Source organism: Anomalospiza imberbis, unplaced genomic scaffold, assembly GCF_031753505.1.
Source record: "Anomalospiza imberbis isolate Cuckoo-Finch-1a 21T00152 unplaced genomic scaffold, ASM3175350v1 scaffold_44, whole genome shotgun sequence".
NCBI classification, from domain to species: Eukaryota; Metazoa; Chordata; class Aves; order Passeriformes; family Viduidae; genus Anomalospiza; species Anomalospiza imberbis.
The window spans coordinates 15,114-31,526 of record NW_027100049.1 but is presented as its reverse complement, the minus strand read 5'-3'; the positions used below and the strand labels follow the sequence as shown (position 1 = coordinate 31,526).

Below are 16,413 nucleotides of genomic sequence, written 5' to 3'. Positions count from 1 at the left end.
CAGTCACAGAAGGCTCCTGTCCCCCTGTCCCACCATGGCCTGGGCCCGGGCCAGGCTCCTGGCTGTGCTCAGAGCCCAAACTCCCGAGCCATTCTCTGTTTCGAGAGAAGGGCAGCGTGGCAGGCCACGTTCCACCTCCTCTGCTTAAGCACAGCAGCCTCCTCAGCAGCTGCAAGGGCGGGATGCCCGTGTGCCCGCTGCCCTCTGCCCGAAGCCCTTCTGCCAGTCCAGCTGTGGAGCCGGGTGCCCACCTCTGGAGACCTGCTGCCAGGAGAGGAGCCGATCCCGCACGAGGTCCTCATCCTTCTTGAAGGGGATGTCCCCGCAGACCATGGCCCCTGGGGTAGCGCTGGCACTGGAGGTGCTCCACGGACGGTGCAGGCACTTCCCCTTCCGGTCCAGGCACCAGGTATAATCTTCCTGGGAAAACAAAGAACAAATGCATGAAATCAATTCAAAACGAGACCTGGAAACAAGAAGAAGCTACAAAGCCTGTCACCGTTTCACGGGCCTGAGGAGGGTCTGACCACTCCATGTGAGAATTAAACCTGTCCATGGGTGGGGAAAAACCCCACCTTTCCTGCCCTTAAACGCACCCCTTCCTCAAGGGCCTGCAAAGCAGATCAGCTGGGGCACGGCTTCAGAACCCGTCCCCTTCTGCTGCCCCCATCCACATGGATGGATGCTTTGTCAGGCTGGCTGCCCCCGCCCCAGCCCATGCCAGGCTGGCTGGCAGAAGCTCTCAGCAAGGCCAGGAGCTGGCTCCCATTCAACAACACCCGTCCCCTGTCCCACCAAAAAGCAGCTTGGCGGCCGGGCGAAAAATTAATATTCCCCAGTGCCGCCGAGTGGGGAACCTGCGGCGCGTGGCCAGCCCGAGCCCTGCCATGCCTGGAAGCACGAGCATCCCCCCGCCCCTGCGCCAGCTGGGGACTCATCTTGATTTCATCGGGGCGCAGAGCGTGTCCTCCAGGAAGGGGCCGCAGCCAAAGCCACTCGGCTTTTCCCCGCCAGCGGCCAGCTCGAGGATGGTGTTCCCAGCTCCACGTGGTGCTCCAGAAGAACACGCCAGCTGTGCCTCGGCTTGCGGGCTCATCTCGATGCCATTGAGCTGCAGGGGGATGTTTCCCCTGTTCCAGTCCGTGGCACCTTCACTGCACTGCCACCACTTCTCCAATGGGACGGGGAGCACTGAGACGCTCCCTCCACAACTCGCTGGGGACCAGCGGAAGCATCTCCTTGGCTGCGCTCTCTCCTCCGGGCCGCGGCCACAGGGAAACGCTCCGGGGTTTTCTTGGAGTGCCACGAGACGTGTGCAGCGGGTACTTGCTGGGCTCCTGGATCCTACTGAGCAGAGGGATGGATCTCTGCTGTCTCCTGGGCCAGGCAGGGCTCCTGCAGCCAATAATGCTCAAAAAGGTCTTCCAGTGATGGCCTGTCTGCGGGTTCCATGGATAAACACCACCTGATGAGGTGCTGGCACTCTGCAGAGAAACCAGAAACCGCCACTCAGTGGGACAAGGCTCCTGTCCGTGCTCTCCCACATTCCACAGTGCCCAGGCCACACTAGGAGTGCTCGGAGCTGCAGCCAAAAGCTTCCCATTGATCCTCCCTTCCGGAGGAGAGCAGCACAGAGGCACACGTGCCACCTCCTCCAGCTAACCCAGGAGATCAACCTCCTCACTAGCTGCTGGAGCGGGACGCTTCTGTGCCAGCTGCCCCCTCCCAACCCCGCTCTTCCTCCCGAGCCCTGAAGGCGCATCCCCACCTTGAGACACCCGGGGTGGGAAGAAGAGCTGGCCCTGGACGATGTCCCTGTTTGTATGGAAAGGAAGGTCCCCGCAGACCAGGTCATAAAGGAGGATGCCCAGGGACCAGATGGTGGCTGGCTGGCCATGGTAGCAGCCAAAGAGGATCCACTCCGGTGGGCAGTACTCCGGCGTTCCTATGGGACACAGGCACAGCTCATCAGGCCCATGCTGCTCCCTCCCTCCCTCCCTCCCAGCCAGCTCCCGTTCCACAACAGCCAGCCCCTGCCCCGCCGAAAAGCAATTTGGCTGCAGCCAGCTGAAGAAGGATTCCCCCTCCCTCCCTGCCTCCCTCTTCCCCCTCTGCCAGCAAAGGGGGGAACCTCCGCTGCCCGTCTGGGCCCCGGCTTTGGGCTCACCTGACATCCAGGTGTAGAACGTGTCCTGGAGGATTGTGCCGCAGCCGAAGTCGATGAGCTTGGCCTCGCCCGTGGCAAGGTCGACGAGGACGTTCTCGGCCTTGATGTCGCGGTGCAGGACGCCGCGGCTGGTGCAGTGCCGCACGGCCTCCAGCACCTGGCGGAACAGCCCCCGCGCCACGGGCTCCGTCAGGAACCCCCGCCCGGCCAGGAAGTCCCAGAGGTCCTGACAGCGCTGCGGACGCTCCATGACCAGCGCGAAGCCGTCGAGCAGCTCGAACCAGTCCAGGAGCCGCACGACGCCGCGGAAGCCAGGGCACGACACCATCCACAGCAGCGCCAGCTCCATGGGCACAAGGGCGCCGTTGTGCTGCGGGGGGACCGCGATGCCCTCAGCGGGGCCGATGCTGCGCCTCGCCTTGGGCATCCCCTGCCCGGCCCCGGCGCCGCTGGCCATTGCCCGGCCCGGGACGCTGCGCGGCCCCCGCTCACTCCTCGCTCGCTCCCCTCGCAGCGTTCCGGCTGCCACCCTGCCGGGCCTCGCCTCAGCCCCGCCCGGCACGCCCCGCCGGCTTCTCCCGCTGGCCCCGCTCACTCACCAGCCGCGCCCACTCCGAGATGCGATCCCGGCGCACTCGCTTGATGGCCACCTGCAAGCCAAGGCGAGCGCCGGGCTGAGCTCCCCGCCCGCCGCCCGCCGCCCGCCGCCCCCTCCGCTCCGGCCCCGTCTCTTACCGGGGCGCCGTCGGCAAGCCGGGTCCCAGAGTAAACGCTGCCGCAGCCGCCGCTCCCCAGCAGCGGGCCCTCCCGGTAGAGCTGCTCCAGGGCAGGCTTCTCCGCCCGTGCGGGCGGCACCGCGCTCCCGCTCTTCTGCCCCGGGAACCCGACCGCCCGGCGCGCTGCTGCTTGCCGAGCCGCCCCGGGCTGCGGCGGCTCGGGGCCGGCGGCCAAGCCGAGCAGCGGCGGAGCTCGGAGCGGGGAAGCTGCTGGCGACGCTGTCGGGGCCGGGGCGGGCGCGGGGCGGCAGCGGGGCGGCTGCGGGCGGAACCGCGGGAGGGGCTTGGTTCGGGGCCGGGGCCCCAGCCGGGGCCAGCCCAGAGCCCGCGCCAGGCGGAGCCAAAAGACCGCGCTGCTCCGCCAGCACCAAAGCAAGAGGCACTTCCAGAAGTGCCACAGCCAGTACGGAGAGAGACCGGCCGAGGCGGCTCCACGGCGGGACGGCCAGGGCCGGGCACGGGGCGGCCCCGCCGAGCGGCGCCTTGCGGGACGCGGCATGAGCCGGGCTGGGAGAGGCAGAACACGGACGGGACGGGACGGGAATAGAGTGAGTGTGAGAGGCAGAAGGGGATGGGGAGCGAGTGGAAAGTCGAGCGGAAAACCGATCGAGAGAAGCGCTGCTGCTGCTGCTGCTGCTGCTGCTGCTGCTGCGGAACCGCCGGAGCTCGCGAACGTTCCTCCGTTGCCTCCGCGAACCCAACGGAGGAGCTGCCGCGCGCCCCGCAGAACGAAAGAGAGAAACTAACAAATAAAACCCCAAAGTAATTCCTATTCGAGAAGTAACCAAATCAAACAATGTAGCAATAAAGAAGCGTGTTGGCTTGTGGCTTCTTTCTTCTTTGGCTGAGACGAAGCATTTCATGGGGAAGAATTGCCTCTTCAGACACTTTTGCAAGAGTGGACAGGAGTGAAGCATTTAATTTTCAAGTAGAAAAGGGAAATCGTATCAGTAATGTCATCTCTTTTCATCCTCTGTTGAGACAGTTGCAGGCTGCCAAAAGACATGGTCTGCAATGTGGAGCTTGGGGCCAAGATCCTTTTTCTGCCAGAGGATGAGGAGGGGAAGTATCCCAGAATCGTGGAGTCGTGGCATGGTTTGGTTTGGAAAGGATCTGAAAAATCACACGGCTGCAACCCCCCTGCTGTGGCTGGGGACCCCTTGCACTAGCCCGGTTTGTCTAGAGCTCCATGCAGCCTGGCCTTGAACACTGTCAGGGACGGGACAGCCACACCTTCTCTGGGCAACCTGTTCCAGGAGAGAATTTTTTCTGAATTCCTTACCTAAACCGACTCTCTTTCCACCTGGATCCATTCTCCCTTGTCCTGTCCTTGCCTGCCCTTGTACAAAGTCCCTGTCCATCTTTCCTGTAGCTTGCCCTCAGGTACTGGAAGGCCACAGTTGGGTCAAGTCTAAGTCTCTTGCCCAGGCTGAAGAAGCCGAGCTGTGTCAGCCCTTACTTGCAGGAGAGAAGTGTTCTAGATATATATTATAATATTGGCTTTTCACAAATATTAAAATGGATTTTATATATGTGATGTTAAAGTAACTTTGTTCCAAATATATAGTTTTTAATTTTGCTGTTAATTAGGCTTAGACACAGTAGTGCAATAGCTGATGGAAGTATGCTTGTGTTAAAATGCCTGCTTGGATGGGATAACATCCAATGAACACAGGATGAGCACACCTGTACAGATCTGCCAACCATCAGCACTCACCGTCTGAAGGCAGTGCGGACCAAGGCCCAAACTGGAAGGGATAAAGAGAAGGAGCCAAACCCCAGCCAAGGAAAACGCATGCTCTGAAAAGGCAGACCCAAAGAGGGGCCATGTAAAATAGTTGTTGGAAAATGTAAACTCGTTTATGAATATGCATAAGCGGCTATGAATATGCAACAGGCTGGTGTAAGGGAAAAGGTATTTAAGGGGGATCCCCGAAGGTAACAGGGTGGTCTAGGCTGAGTGCCAAGATGCACCCAGCCATAAATAACCTTTGCTCCATGGTCCTTGTCTCCTATTGTCTTTTATTAAACTTTTTACATTTTCACAGGAGAGTGAACGTGTTTTTTACATGGACTACATATGCTTATACAAATTCTAGGAAGACTAGTAATTTTTTCTACAATAATTGGGTTAATCATCACAAACAAACATCCATTTTGCAGCATCTCTAGCTAATAGAAGTTGATTCAATCTTCTTTCTTGATTCAGTCTTCTTGCAGTCTTCAAAGCTCTGTTTGTTCTTGCCAAGGCATTCTGATTACAAATTTTTTATGCTAATCAGGTCTGAAGTACATCAACTCACTTCTGTCCTGGCAGCATGGGTGTGTCAACTCAAGGAGGGTAACACTAACTGAGAGGATTACAGTAAGGTGAAGGTAGACTCAGCCTCCGGTGACTGAGCTGCCGGGTATGATCTGTCAGATCCCCTTGAAGGTACCTCTAGTATGAATGCTCAGGGAAGAAAGGATAACCAGGGCTGGAGGGGCCCTGCCTCGAGCCAGGGAGAGGCACGGGAAAAGCGGATCTTTGGTCAGTGTGGATCTGATGGCCTGGCACATCAGAGCCACAAAAATGCGATGCCTTAGTTGATACTGGAGCGCAGTGTACCCTGATACCATCGGGACATGTGGGGGCAGAACCTGTTTCCATTGCTGGGGTGACGGGGGGATCACAGCAATTGACCCTGTTGGGAGCCGACGTGAGCCTGACTGGGAAGGAGTGGCAGAAACATCCTATTGTGAGCGGCCCAGAGGCCCTGGGTATTCTGGGAATAGACTTCCTCCAGAACGGCTATTACAAAGTCCCAAAGGGACTCAGGTGGGCTTTTGGCATAGCTGCTGTAGAGGCAGAGCACATTAAGCAATTAAACATCTTACCTGGACTGTCAGAGCACCCATCTGCAGTAGGACTCCTGAGGGTGGAAGAGCAGCGAGTGCCAATTGCCACCTTGACCGTGCACCACCGGCAGTATTGGATGGATCGATGTGCCATGATCCCCATCCACAAAATGATCCCTGAGCTGGAGAGCCAAGGGGTGGTCAGTAAGGCCCATTCACCCTTCAACAGCCCCCCTTGGCCTGTGCACACGTTGACAGAGAATGGAGATTGGCTGTGGACTATCGTGCCTTGAATGAAGTGACTCCACCACTGAGCGCTGCTGTACCGGACATGCTGGAACTCCAGCACGAGCTGGAGTCCAAGGCAGCAAAGTGGTACGCCACTGTTGACATTCCCAACGTGTTTTCCTCCATTCCTCTGGCAGCACAATGCAGGCCTCAGTTTGCTTTCACCTGCAGAGGCGTGCAGTACACCTGGAACCGACTGCCCCAGGGGTGGAAGCACAGCCCCACCATCTGCCATGGACTGATCCAGGCTGCACTGGAAAAGGGTGAAGCTCCAGAACCCCTGCAGTACATCGATGGCATCATTGTGTGGGGGAACACAGCAATGGAAGTATTTGAGAAAGGAGAGAGGATCATCCAGATTCTACTGGAAGCCGGCTTCGCCATCAAGAAGAGCAAAGTCAAGGGACTTGCCTGAGAGATCCAGTTCCTGGGGGTAAAGTGGCAAGACGGATTGTGTCAGATTCCCACTGAGGTCATCAACAAGATCACAGCGATGTTTCCACCCATCAGCAAGAAGGAAACACGAGCTTTCCTAGGTGCTATAAGTTTTTGGAGAATGCACATTCCTGAGTACAGCCAGATTGTGAGCCCTGTCTACCTGGTCACCCAGAAAAAGACCGATTTCCACTGGGGCCCTAATCCAGGACGGCCCCCAGTGAGTCTGGGGGTTGTGGGGGGCTTTGGGTGCTTTTTTGGGCTTTGGGGGATTTTGTTTGGAGTTTATGTGGAATTGTTAGGTTTTTGGAGAGAATTCATTGGGTTTTTGGGGGGTTTTGTGGATTTGGGGGGGGGGTTTGGATTTTGGGGGGGATTATTTCTGGGGGCTTTATTGAAATTTTTGGGTTTTTTTTTTAAATTTTGGTGGATTTCACTGGGATTTTGTGGGATTATTTGGGGGTTTGGAGGGTTTTATTAGGATTTTTAGGGGATTTTGGGGGGTTTTAGTGGAATTTTGGGAGGGCTTTGGGGTTGTCCTTGGGTGTGGGGAAGGGCTGAGAGGATCCAAAATCTCCTTAAAACCCCAGAAAGTCCCAATAAAACACATGATATCCCAATTAAATCTCAGAAAATCCCACTTGCACACCCTAAAATCCTAATAAAAGCCCACAGAATTCCAATTAAACCCCACAAATTCCCCGCAAAAGTGTCCATAAAAGCACAAAAAGCCTCACAAAATCACCCCAAGACCCAAAGAAATCCTGGCAACACCTAAAAAACTCCAAAAAGCTCACCAAATGCCACAAAAAAAATCAAACAAACAAACAAAAAAAATCTCATTAAAATGCAAATCCCCAAAGAATCCCACGAAATGGTCCCAAAATTCCAAGAAAATGCCCCAAAATCCCCCAAAAATTCCAATAAAACCCCCCAAAATTACAGAGAATCCCACAAAATCCCAGTAAAACCTTCCAAAATTCAAAAGAAAATACAAGAAATTTGAAATAACCCCCAAACACCCCAAGAAATACATCCCCCCTCCGCAAAGCACCAATAAACCCCCCCCCAAAATCCAAACTCCCCAAAATTCCCCAGCTCCCCCAAAAACTAATAATTCTCCCCAAAAACCCCACCAATTCCCCCATAACTCCCAACACGATCCCCCAAAGCCCAAAAAAGCCCCAAATGCCCCGAGCCCTCCCTGGTCCCTCCCGGTCCCGCCCAGGCCCGTCCGGGGCCGCGGCCAAAACTGCCCGGAGCAAACGCGGACGTCCCGGAGCGACCCCGGAGCCGATCCTGGTCTCGGCCTCAGGCTCGGCCCCTTTGGGGGATTTTGGGCTGAACTGGGCAGGTTTAGGGTGGGCTTCAGATCCCTTGAGGGGATTCCGAGCCTTTTCGGGCGGATTTTCGGCCCCTGTGGCTGATTTGAGGCCGACTCTGGTGGGGTTTAGGGGGGATTTCAGATCCCTTTGGGTGATTTTAGGCCCACGTGGGTGGGGTTGGGGCCCGTTTGGGTGAGTTTAGGATAAACTGGGCCCATATGGGTGAATCTTATTCCTGTGTGGGTGATTTTAGGAGTTGCGGTGTGCTTTCATGGGTTTCCCCAGAACCCCGGTTTTCTCCTCTGAAGGTGTCCTCCCAGGTGTGTCAGTCACTCCTCCTTTCCCCACCCTGACCCCTGCCAGCACTGTCTGTCACTCCTGGCATTCCAGAAGTGCGTCCAGTGATTGGCAGAGTCAAAGGGTGCCCTCCACCCCCGGGGGGCATTGGGCCATCCAGGTATCCTTTGTCCCTTGAGGCCTCCTGTCCCGTACCTGGTTGGAGGCTCCCGATCCCTTCCCCCTCCCCTCCCCCAGGTGAAAAAAAGGGGAAGCACGCGGTCCGGAGAGTTCTGATGGAGCAGTGACCCAATTCAGAGCTCTGCAGGGAGTTCTGCTCGGAGCTGTTGCTACATTCAGAGGCCTGCGGCCAGAATAAAAGCTCTGGATCAAACCCTCCCTCAGAACCGCCTCCTTTCCTTCACCATCGCCTTAAAGGATTCTCCGGCAGCGGGAAACCTGAGGAGTGGAGCCTCAGCGAGAGGAAGCTCCATCCCGCCGCCACCGGAGCTCCGGCATGTCTGGGCTTGTCTCCATGCGCCCAGCTGCGACATCCAGCCAGGCAAAGGTGTCTCTGGGGTGAAACACCACAGTTGCTGCCATTTGGTCCAGCAGCAGGGGCCAGATAAGCCAGGGCACATCCCGTTCTCAATACTGATAACACCGAGATTTTGGCGCCCAGACGTGGAGGCTGATCCGATCCTGCAGCCCCGACGGGACACTCCGGAGCTCTCGGAACCTCACAAGACCATGGAGAGACTTCATGGCAGCTTGGCGTCCACTGGCAGAGCTGTGAGGACAGCTCTCCAGGAGAGACTTTGGGACTTATCCCACAGAAGGCTCGTGGCCGTCCTGCACCTCTGGGAAGCGTAGCTCCTTTTTGGTGAGCCAGAGCTTCCCGGAGGGAGAATAGGGTAACTCCCCCTGCCCCGAGGAGTCCTATTCAGGTGAAGAGAAGACCTCACTGGACCACGACACGAACCGCTCACCGATTTGGGTGAGTATCCCCGCTCCACAGGGGGGTGGGGAGCTCAGAAACAGTCCCTGACGAGGGACTTGTTCTTTTTCGCTGTTATCTCGAGCACGGCAGGGCTGCGCAGCCCCGCGGGGTCGGGAGCGGGGGGGCTCTGCCCGGCCCTCCCCTTGGCAGCGGCACGGTGCGGCTTTCAGGTGTTCCGCGGCGCGGGCGGGCGGGCTCTGCCTGCCCCCTCGGCGCGGCGGCGGCGGCTGCCCGGAGCGGCGGGAGGGCGCGGGCAGCGGGGGCAGAACCGGGGCTCGGGCTCTGTCGCCACGCATGGGCGGCGCTGAGCCGCGGCTCAGCCACGCGGCGAGGGGGATCCCTGCTGCTGCCGGCGGCAGTTTTAAAAGCTGCACAGGCTGCTGCGCGTTCAGGGCTGAAATCTGGCTGTTTCCGCTTCTTAACCGCGGTTTTTGGAAATCGGTAGCGAATTCGGGTTTGTTTTTGGTCGGTGTGAGGTTGTGCAGTGCATTTTACGTCTACAATGGGGGCTAAGCTAAGCACAGCACAGAAAGGCGTATATTATCGGATTATAGGAATGCTAGTTAGTGGAGATGTATAGTTTTCTAAGGGAAAATTGAAACAGTTTATAAGGTGGCTTTTTCTACACTTCCCGCAAGTTTCTCCTGAACAAGTCCACAATACCCACTTTTGGGACACAGTGGGTCACAAATTGATAACCTTGGGAAGGTCTGGGGACATGTCTTCAGCTGAATTTGTGTTTTGGAGTTTGCAAGTTCGATCAGCTTTACTCAAGCAAAGGGAAGTGAAGGAAAAGCCAAATAACAAGGAATGTACCTCTGCTCTTCCTATTTCTCCCCACCCCAGTTCTGAAACCTCTTCCCCAAAACTCAGTATTTTAAGGAGAGCAGACTCTGCTCACGCCCAGGGAAGCCGGCTCCCTGAGCATCTTGAAGTGCCCGAGTCCCTCTGTCCACAAAGTCCTGGCCAGACTGCATGGAATTCTCCCCACCCTGTCTCCCCAGCCCAGAAACCCCGAGCACGTGTTGGTTTTTTGGAGAGCAGTGAGCACCCAAATGGCTCCCAGTCCCCAGAGAGCCAAGAAAATGGAGGATGCCATGTGGCACCGCGCCCTACCTGGTCTCCTTCTTCCCATGATTCCCCTCAGCATCCCAAAAATCCTTTCTTTCCCCTCACGCCCCCCGATCCTCGTGACACCTTCCCTCCCCCCACCTTACCTGGCACTCCCTCAGCTCCGCCCCTCCCCCAGGGGGCGTCTGCCGACATGACGTCACCAGGCATCCCCGCCCCCTGTTCCCACGGTGGCCCCGCCCCCTGTTCCCACGGTGACCCCGCCCCCTGCCCGGGTTCCCACGGTGGGGGCTCACCCACTGCTCGCCCCTGTAGCCACACCAGTGATCCCAATGCTTCCCGATCAAGGGAAAAGCAGCAGGGAACTGCAGAGCCAACGCAGGGTCCCGATTTCTCACTCGCCCCTGTCACATATCAGCATGCAGGGCAAGGGGGAGGAGCCACAGCTGCTAATTGGAAAGCTTTTGCACAGCAAATAATAAGAGAGATTTGCAAAACACACCAACAGTATGGCCCACAGAGCCCATGCTTCCGTGGCCTTTTAAAGGCCGAACTGGGGAGGACTGTACTTGTCCCACATGATTTAAAACAGCTTTTTTCGTGCCTCATGACCTCTACAGAATTCAAACTATGGGAAGTGGCACGGAAACAGCTGCTGAAAGAGGCCCTCCCAGACTTGCATGCTGATCCAAACACAGCAAAGGATGCCAGTGGCATGCCAATTACCATCGAGCATCTCTCCGGTGAGGGCCAGTGGTCTCTGGCCCCAGTCCAAGCTGCAGTAATCCCTGTGGTAGTCCTTGAGAGAGTCAGAGATGCAGCTGAAAAAGCCTTCTTTGCCCTTCAACCTGACGGCCCTCTCGAGCCATATAGTAAGATCACACAGCTACCATCAGAGCCTTTTTTGAAATTTGTGGAAAGGTTAACTAGAGCTATTGAAATCCAAGTTAGGAAAGAAAATGCAAGGGAAGAAGTTTTCGAGGAAATGGCATTTGCAAATGCGAATGAACAGTGTCGAGCTGCGATTTTAAGCTTACCTTTAGAACCCCCCCACACTAAAAGATATGCTTCTAGTTTGTAACAGGAAAGTGCCTCTGAGGAGTGTGGCTCAGGACACCAGACCAAAGCTGCTGCCAAGGCCACCACAGAGAGTCACCGTTGCCAGCCCAGTGCCCGTTCCATCAGCACAGTGGCACACTGGGCAGCAGCGAGGACCAGCAATGGTTGACCCCACAAAGCCACGCCTGCTTTGTAAGAACCTTGGGCACTGGGTTAACCAGTGTCCCCTGAAAATGCAATTGGAGGAATTTAAAAATAGCAGGGGTGGAGAACTACAAGTGCTCCCAGGGAGTCAACAACAACAAAAAAAACCTAAAAGGGGTTCTGTGGTTCTGTGCAAGCACGGGGCTCTGGCACCTCTGGGACCTCAGAGCCTGTGGTGACCTCAGCCTGCTGTGACCCCAGAGCCTGCTGTGACCTCATGGCCTTAGCTGCACCCCCAGAGTGTACCCCCATCTGTACCAATTGACTGCCCTGACTGTAAATGTTTACCTTGATCCAAGATCATTCCTCAGCAATTCCTTTCTTTTGCCTGCTGACTTTGACTGTGACCCTGTCGCCCTGATTTCTTAGGATTTTCTAAAGCCTTCTGAATTTACATTCTTGTAGAGAGCTTTCTCACGCAACTTTCTGTAAACAACCTCTTGTTTTGCATTCTTTCATAGAGGCGGAGAAATTTGATAGACTGGTAGTTTGTCCAGTGTCGTTGGAGAGGTGGCACGTTCACCTTCCAATCCACTTGCACCTTTTGAGAACTATAAATGATTGGAGTCAGAAAAAATAAATTAGTCTCTTCATGGTGACCAAAGCTGTGGTGCGTCGTTTTTCCTTGTGTCCTCTGGTGACATCTGGTGGCCGCCGGCGCGTACTACAGCTAAGGTCGGGTGAGAGTGAGCTCACCCCCCCCTCCCTTTGGCGTTTTGCCTGCTGTGTTAGTTGTGAAAAATGCATATTTTATGATTGGCTTTTCGCAAATATTAAATTGAATACTATATGTATTATGTTATATTAATTAGAAGTGCTGTATTAACATTTTAATAGTATGGTATATGTAGTTTTGTAGTTAAAATAGAACCTATGTATGTGGGTTTTTTTTTTTACTAGCTCAAGCAAGAGATGAGATAATGAAGAAACTCTTCACACAGAGATGACAATGATGGGGGCCCATAAAGAATTACTGCCTCCTTATCGGAAAAGACAAACATTCTTCCACCTTCTCTCTGTCTTTATGAAACCACCACGATTAAGGGGAAGAAGTTGACAAAAACCAGAAAAGTTCTTAATTTGCAAGGAATTTATGCATCATGTATGAGATGTATGAATATGCAACAGGCTACTGCTTTTAAAGATTATTCCTTTGTTCACAAGGCATGCTTATTGGGCTTAAGTGCCCGAGAGCATCCGGACATCCGTAATTCTTTGCTTTTTATTGTCTTGTAATTGTCCTAACTCTATATTTTCATTACTCTAATTGTATTACTATTTTTATAACCATTTTATTATTATTAAACTTTTAAAATTTTAAAAACCAAGTGATTGGCGTTTATAACAATCTACAATATGCTAAAAATTGTAAAACCTAAACTTCTCATCCATGTGACATACTAAACTACACTCTCCAATCCCTAAAATCCCTAAATGCCTGTTGCCCCCGGGGGATGCTATGTTGGCATTCTCCTTCCTCAGCCCCGGGGATGCTCCGCTGGTTGCCCTGGTCCTCCCAGTTCCATCGTCCTCATTCCAGGGCGATGCCCCGCCACTCTCGGTGCTCACTGTCCCATGGGATGCTCTGGCGGGGTCCTCCCCCCTCTCCCCCGGGGCATTCCTCACCGCCATCCGTTGCCAGAGGTGGCGCCGGGGCGCTCCCGGGGCTCTGATGCCGCCAACGCCGCCACACCCATCGCCGGGCCCGCACTGAGCCCTGTGTGCCAGCACACGCCTTTTATAGTCCGGGCAAGCCCCGCCCTCCCACCGACAGCCAATGGGAGCGCAGTGATGTCATAGTGGTGAGGGGCTGAGTGTCACGGCCGCTTGTGATGTCACAACGAAGGGGTGGGTCCAGAATGAGAGAGCGATCTGATTGGTCGATGCAGAAGGCGTTCCTGCACTGATTGTTCCAGGCGCTGATTGGTTGGATTGACGCTGGGGGAGGGGCAAGGTGGGGAGTGGGCGTGGCTCACATGGGGGGAGTCCCAGCCCCATTCTGGGGATCCCAGGCCCATAGGGAGGGGTCTCTGGGGGTCCCTGTCCCATTTCTGGGGGTTGTAGGTTCATGGAGATGGGTCTGTGGTGGTTCCAGTCCCACGGGGATGGGTCTCTGGGGGCACCAGCACCATTTTGGGGGGTTTTAGGTTAATGGGGAGGTTTCTCTGGAGGTCCTAGCCCCATTTCTGGGGTGGCCAGTCCATAGGGAGGGGTCTTCTGGGGGTCCCTAGACTATGGGGAAGGGTCTGTGTGCTCCCAGTCCCACTTTTGAGTGGGAACTTTGTGATTTGTGTGGGTGGCGAGCGACTCGTGGAGACAGCAAAGATCAGCCACAGAATTTAATAAGATTTTTTGCCAATTTTAATTTGGAAAACACCTTACGTATGGAGGATGCTCCGGTGGAGGTCCGTGCTCCTCCCGCCTGATCCCGGCACTGTCTTCGTCGTTGCCCCGGGGGGATGCTCTGCTGGTGTCCTCCCTCCTCACCCCGGGGCATTCCCCGCCGCTGGCCGCCGTCCATGGCCGGAGGTGGCTCCAGGGCGCTCCAAGGTGCTGAGGATGTCAGCAGCCCCCACTGAGGCCATCCCTGCCCAGAGACCGTGGGGGAATGGGCAGACAAGGAGAGCGTCCCTGGGGCTGGGGCAGCAGAACTCAGAGGCACCAGCGGCTCCAGCTGGGAAATGGAGTGTGGAATGGGGCTGTGAAAGCCCTGCCTGGGCTGTGCCAAGCAGGACACACAAGCCCTGACTCCCATCCCCCAAACAACTCTCTCAAGGAGACATTTAAAAGGAATTACAATTGTTTGTGTCCTCTGAGTTGGATGCACTGGAGAAATACCAATAAGAGATTCTCCAGAGCTCCAAACAACAAAACAGCCTTTTTTGGGAACTTTAGAAACCCAGAGAAACTTTGGCAAAAGGTTTAATATGACATTCAATGAACAAAATACACTTTCATATGCATTCACTTGGCCCATTCACTTCACAAGCTCCAATCCTGTTCAATTCTAAGTTAATCAAAATTTGCAAGGGGACAAAAATAGAAGAATTAGACACAGAAAGAGAAAGACAAATAAGATGCAGAGAAGCACAAACTCAGCTACCAACTCCTGGATTCCAGCATTGGTTCAGATAGAAATTCCAAGGGGAGGTAGGGTCAAGATGTGTGCTTGCCTTGTGCTCAGCCTTAAATACCCCTTGGTGTTCCTGGGCCCTTCCCCAGGTGGGACTTGGGGTGATTTGGTCGCTCAGGAGCTGGGCTGGGGGCTCCAGAGGTGGCTGTGGAGCATTGCCTGTGCTGTGCCAGGGACTGGCAGACACTGCTGGGCTGGGATAGAGGCTCTGGGGGGATTGGGGTTCCAGGGCAGGGCAGGGCTGGGGTTCCAGGGCAGGGCAAGGCTGGACCTGCCCCTTCCTCCCCACACATGAAATGTTTCCAGCCAACAATCTCCTCCAGTCTGTCACAACAGGCAGTGTTGGAGGAGAAATCCCAATTGTGGCCATTGGCACCTGGACAAGAAGGACAGTTCTTTTCAATAGCAATGAAAGCCCCAGGTCTTGGCTCATTTCTGGTTTGATTGCCTGCATTCTGTTTGGTTTTGTTGTTGCGATGTCTCCTTGGTGTGCCTGAAGTGTCCAGTCAGGAGCAGAGTGACTCTTGCCAAGGAACTTTGTGGTGCTGTCACTTAATATTAAATCTGGTTTTTGCTGATCCCTTGCTAGGGATTTTTTCAGCGCTCTCAAGCCCTCGTTGGTAACAGGGTGAAGGAGCCCTGGCCCAGGCTCTGGCCCTGGGGGACACGGGGACGCTGCCGGGGGGTCCCTGTCCCCCTGTCCCACCCCCCACTGCCCCGGCCCCCGTCCCCATGTCAGGCTCTGGGGTCGATCTCGTGGAACATCCTCTGGGGGAGGCTGCGGCGCCGGGGGCGGGGGGACCCGGGGGGACAGGGGACCCCTCTGTGCACGAGCAGCGTTGGACTTCTCTGGGGGAACTGGGAGGGGGGGCTGGGGTGGAGCGACCTCCCCAGTGACCTCACACAGCCCCTGTGATGTCACACAGCCCCTGTGATGTCACACACAGCCCCTGTGATTTCACACAGCCCCTGTGATGTCACACAGCTGTCCTGTAGTTTCACACAGCCAACTCTGAGATGTAACAGGCTGCCTGTGATTTCATACAGGTGCCCTGTGATGTCACAGCCTGCTCTTTGAGGTCCCAGTGTTCTCGGTGATGTCACAAAATCTGCCCTGTGATGTTGCAGTGTGCTCTGTGACATCACACAGCTGCTCTGTGATGTCACAGAGCCCTTTTCTATGATGGCAGCATCTTCTCTGTGGCCTCACAGCCCGTTCTGTGATGTCACACTGCCAGCCTGTAATGTCACAGCTGACTTTGTGATGTCACAACCTCCTTGATGATGTCACAGCCTACTCTGTGGTGTCACGGCCTGCTCAGTGATGGCAGAACTCACTGAACATGTCACACAACACCTCTGTGGGCTCACAGACCCACCCTGTGATGTCACAACACCTTCAGTGATGGAACACAGCCGCCCTATAATGTCACAGCACACTCTTTGACCTCACAGCTTGCTCTGCTCTGTGATGTCATACAGGCATGCTGTGATGTCACAGACTGCTCGGTGATGTGACATAATAACCTGTGATGTCACAGCCAACTATATGATGTCAAAACCTGGTCTGTGATGTCACACAATCACAGAATTGCAGGGTTGGAAGAGACCTTTAAGGTCATCAAGTCCAACCCATGCCCTAACACCACCTCAGCTAAACCATGGCTCTGAGTGACACATCCAGTCTTTTTTTAAACAAATCCCATGATGGTGACTCCACCACCTCCCTGGACAGACAATTCCAGTACTTTATCACCCTTTCCATAAAAAAACTTTTGTCCTAATATCCAACCTAAATTTCCCTTGGTGCAGCTTAAGACACTGTCCTCTGGTCCTGTCAG

At 55.1% G+C, this 16,413-nt stretch overlaps 1 protein-coding gene across 1 annotated transcript; it reads right to left on the bottom strand.

Moving 5' to 3' along the window:
- Window positions 1-907: 907 nt before the first annotated feature.
- Window positions 908-13,136, bottom strand: LOC137466819 (serine/threonine-protein kinase pim-1-like). Its single transcript, XM_068178473.1, has 6 exons — window positions 13,066-13,136; window positions 2,903-3,296; window positions 2,767-2,817; window positions 2,168-2,537; window positions 1,769-1,945; window positions 908-1,484 (listed from the first exon to the last, which is right to left on the bottom strand). The coding sequence occupies exons 1-6, from the start codon at window positions 13,134-13,136 to the stop codon at window positions 1,345-1,347; spliced, it is 1,203 nt and encodes a 400-aa protein (XP_068034574.1). The 3' UTR covers window positions 908-1,344.
- Window positions 13,137-16,413: the final 3,277 nt, after the last annotated feature.

Bases quoted from the DNA above. Each gene is read 5' to 3' on its own strand.
- LOC137466819 (XM_068178473.1), bottom strand. From the start codon at position 13,136: ATGGGTGTGGCGGCGTTGGCGGCATCAGAGCCCCGGGAGCGCCCCGGC. The intron at 2,538-2,766 runs GTGAGTGAGCGG...GTCCCCCCGCAG, and splicing joins TCTCGGAGTGGGCGCGGCTG to CACAACGGCGCCCTTGTGCC. The intron at 1,485-1,768 runs GTGGGGATGCGC...GTTTCTCTGCAG, and splicing joins CCCACCCCGGGTGTCTCAAG to AGTGCCAGCACCTCATCAGG.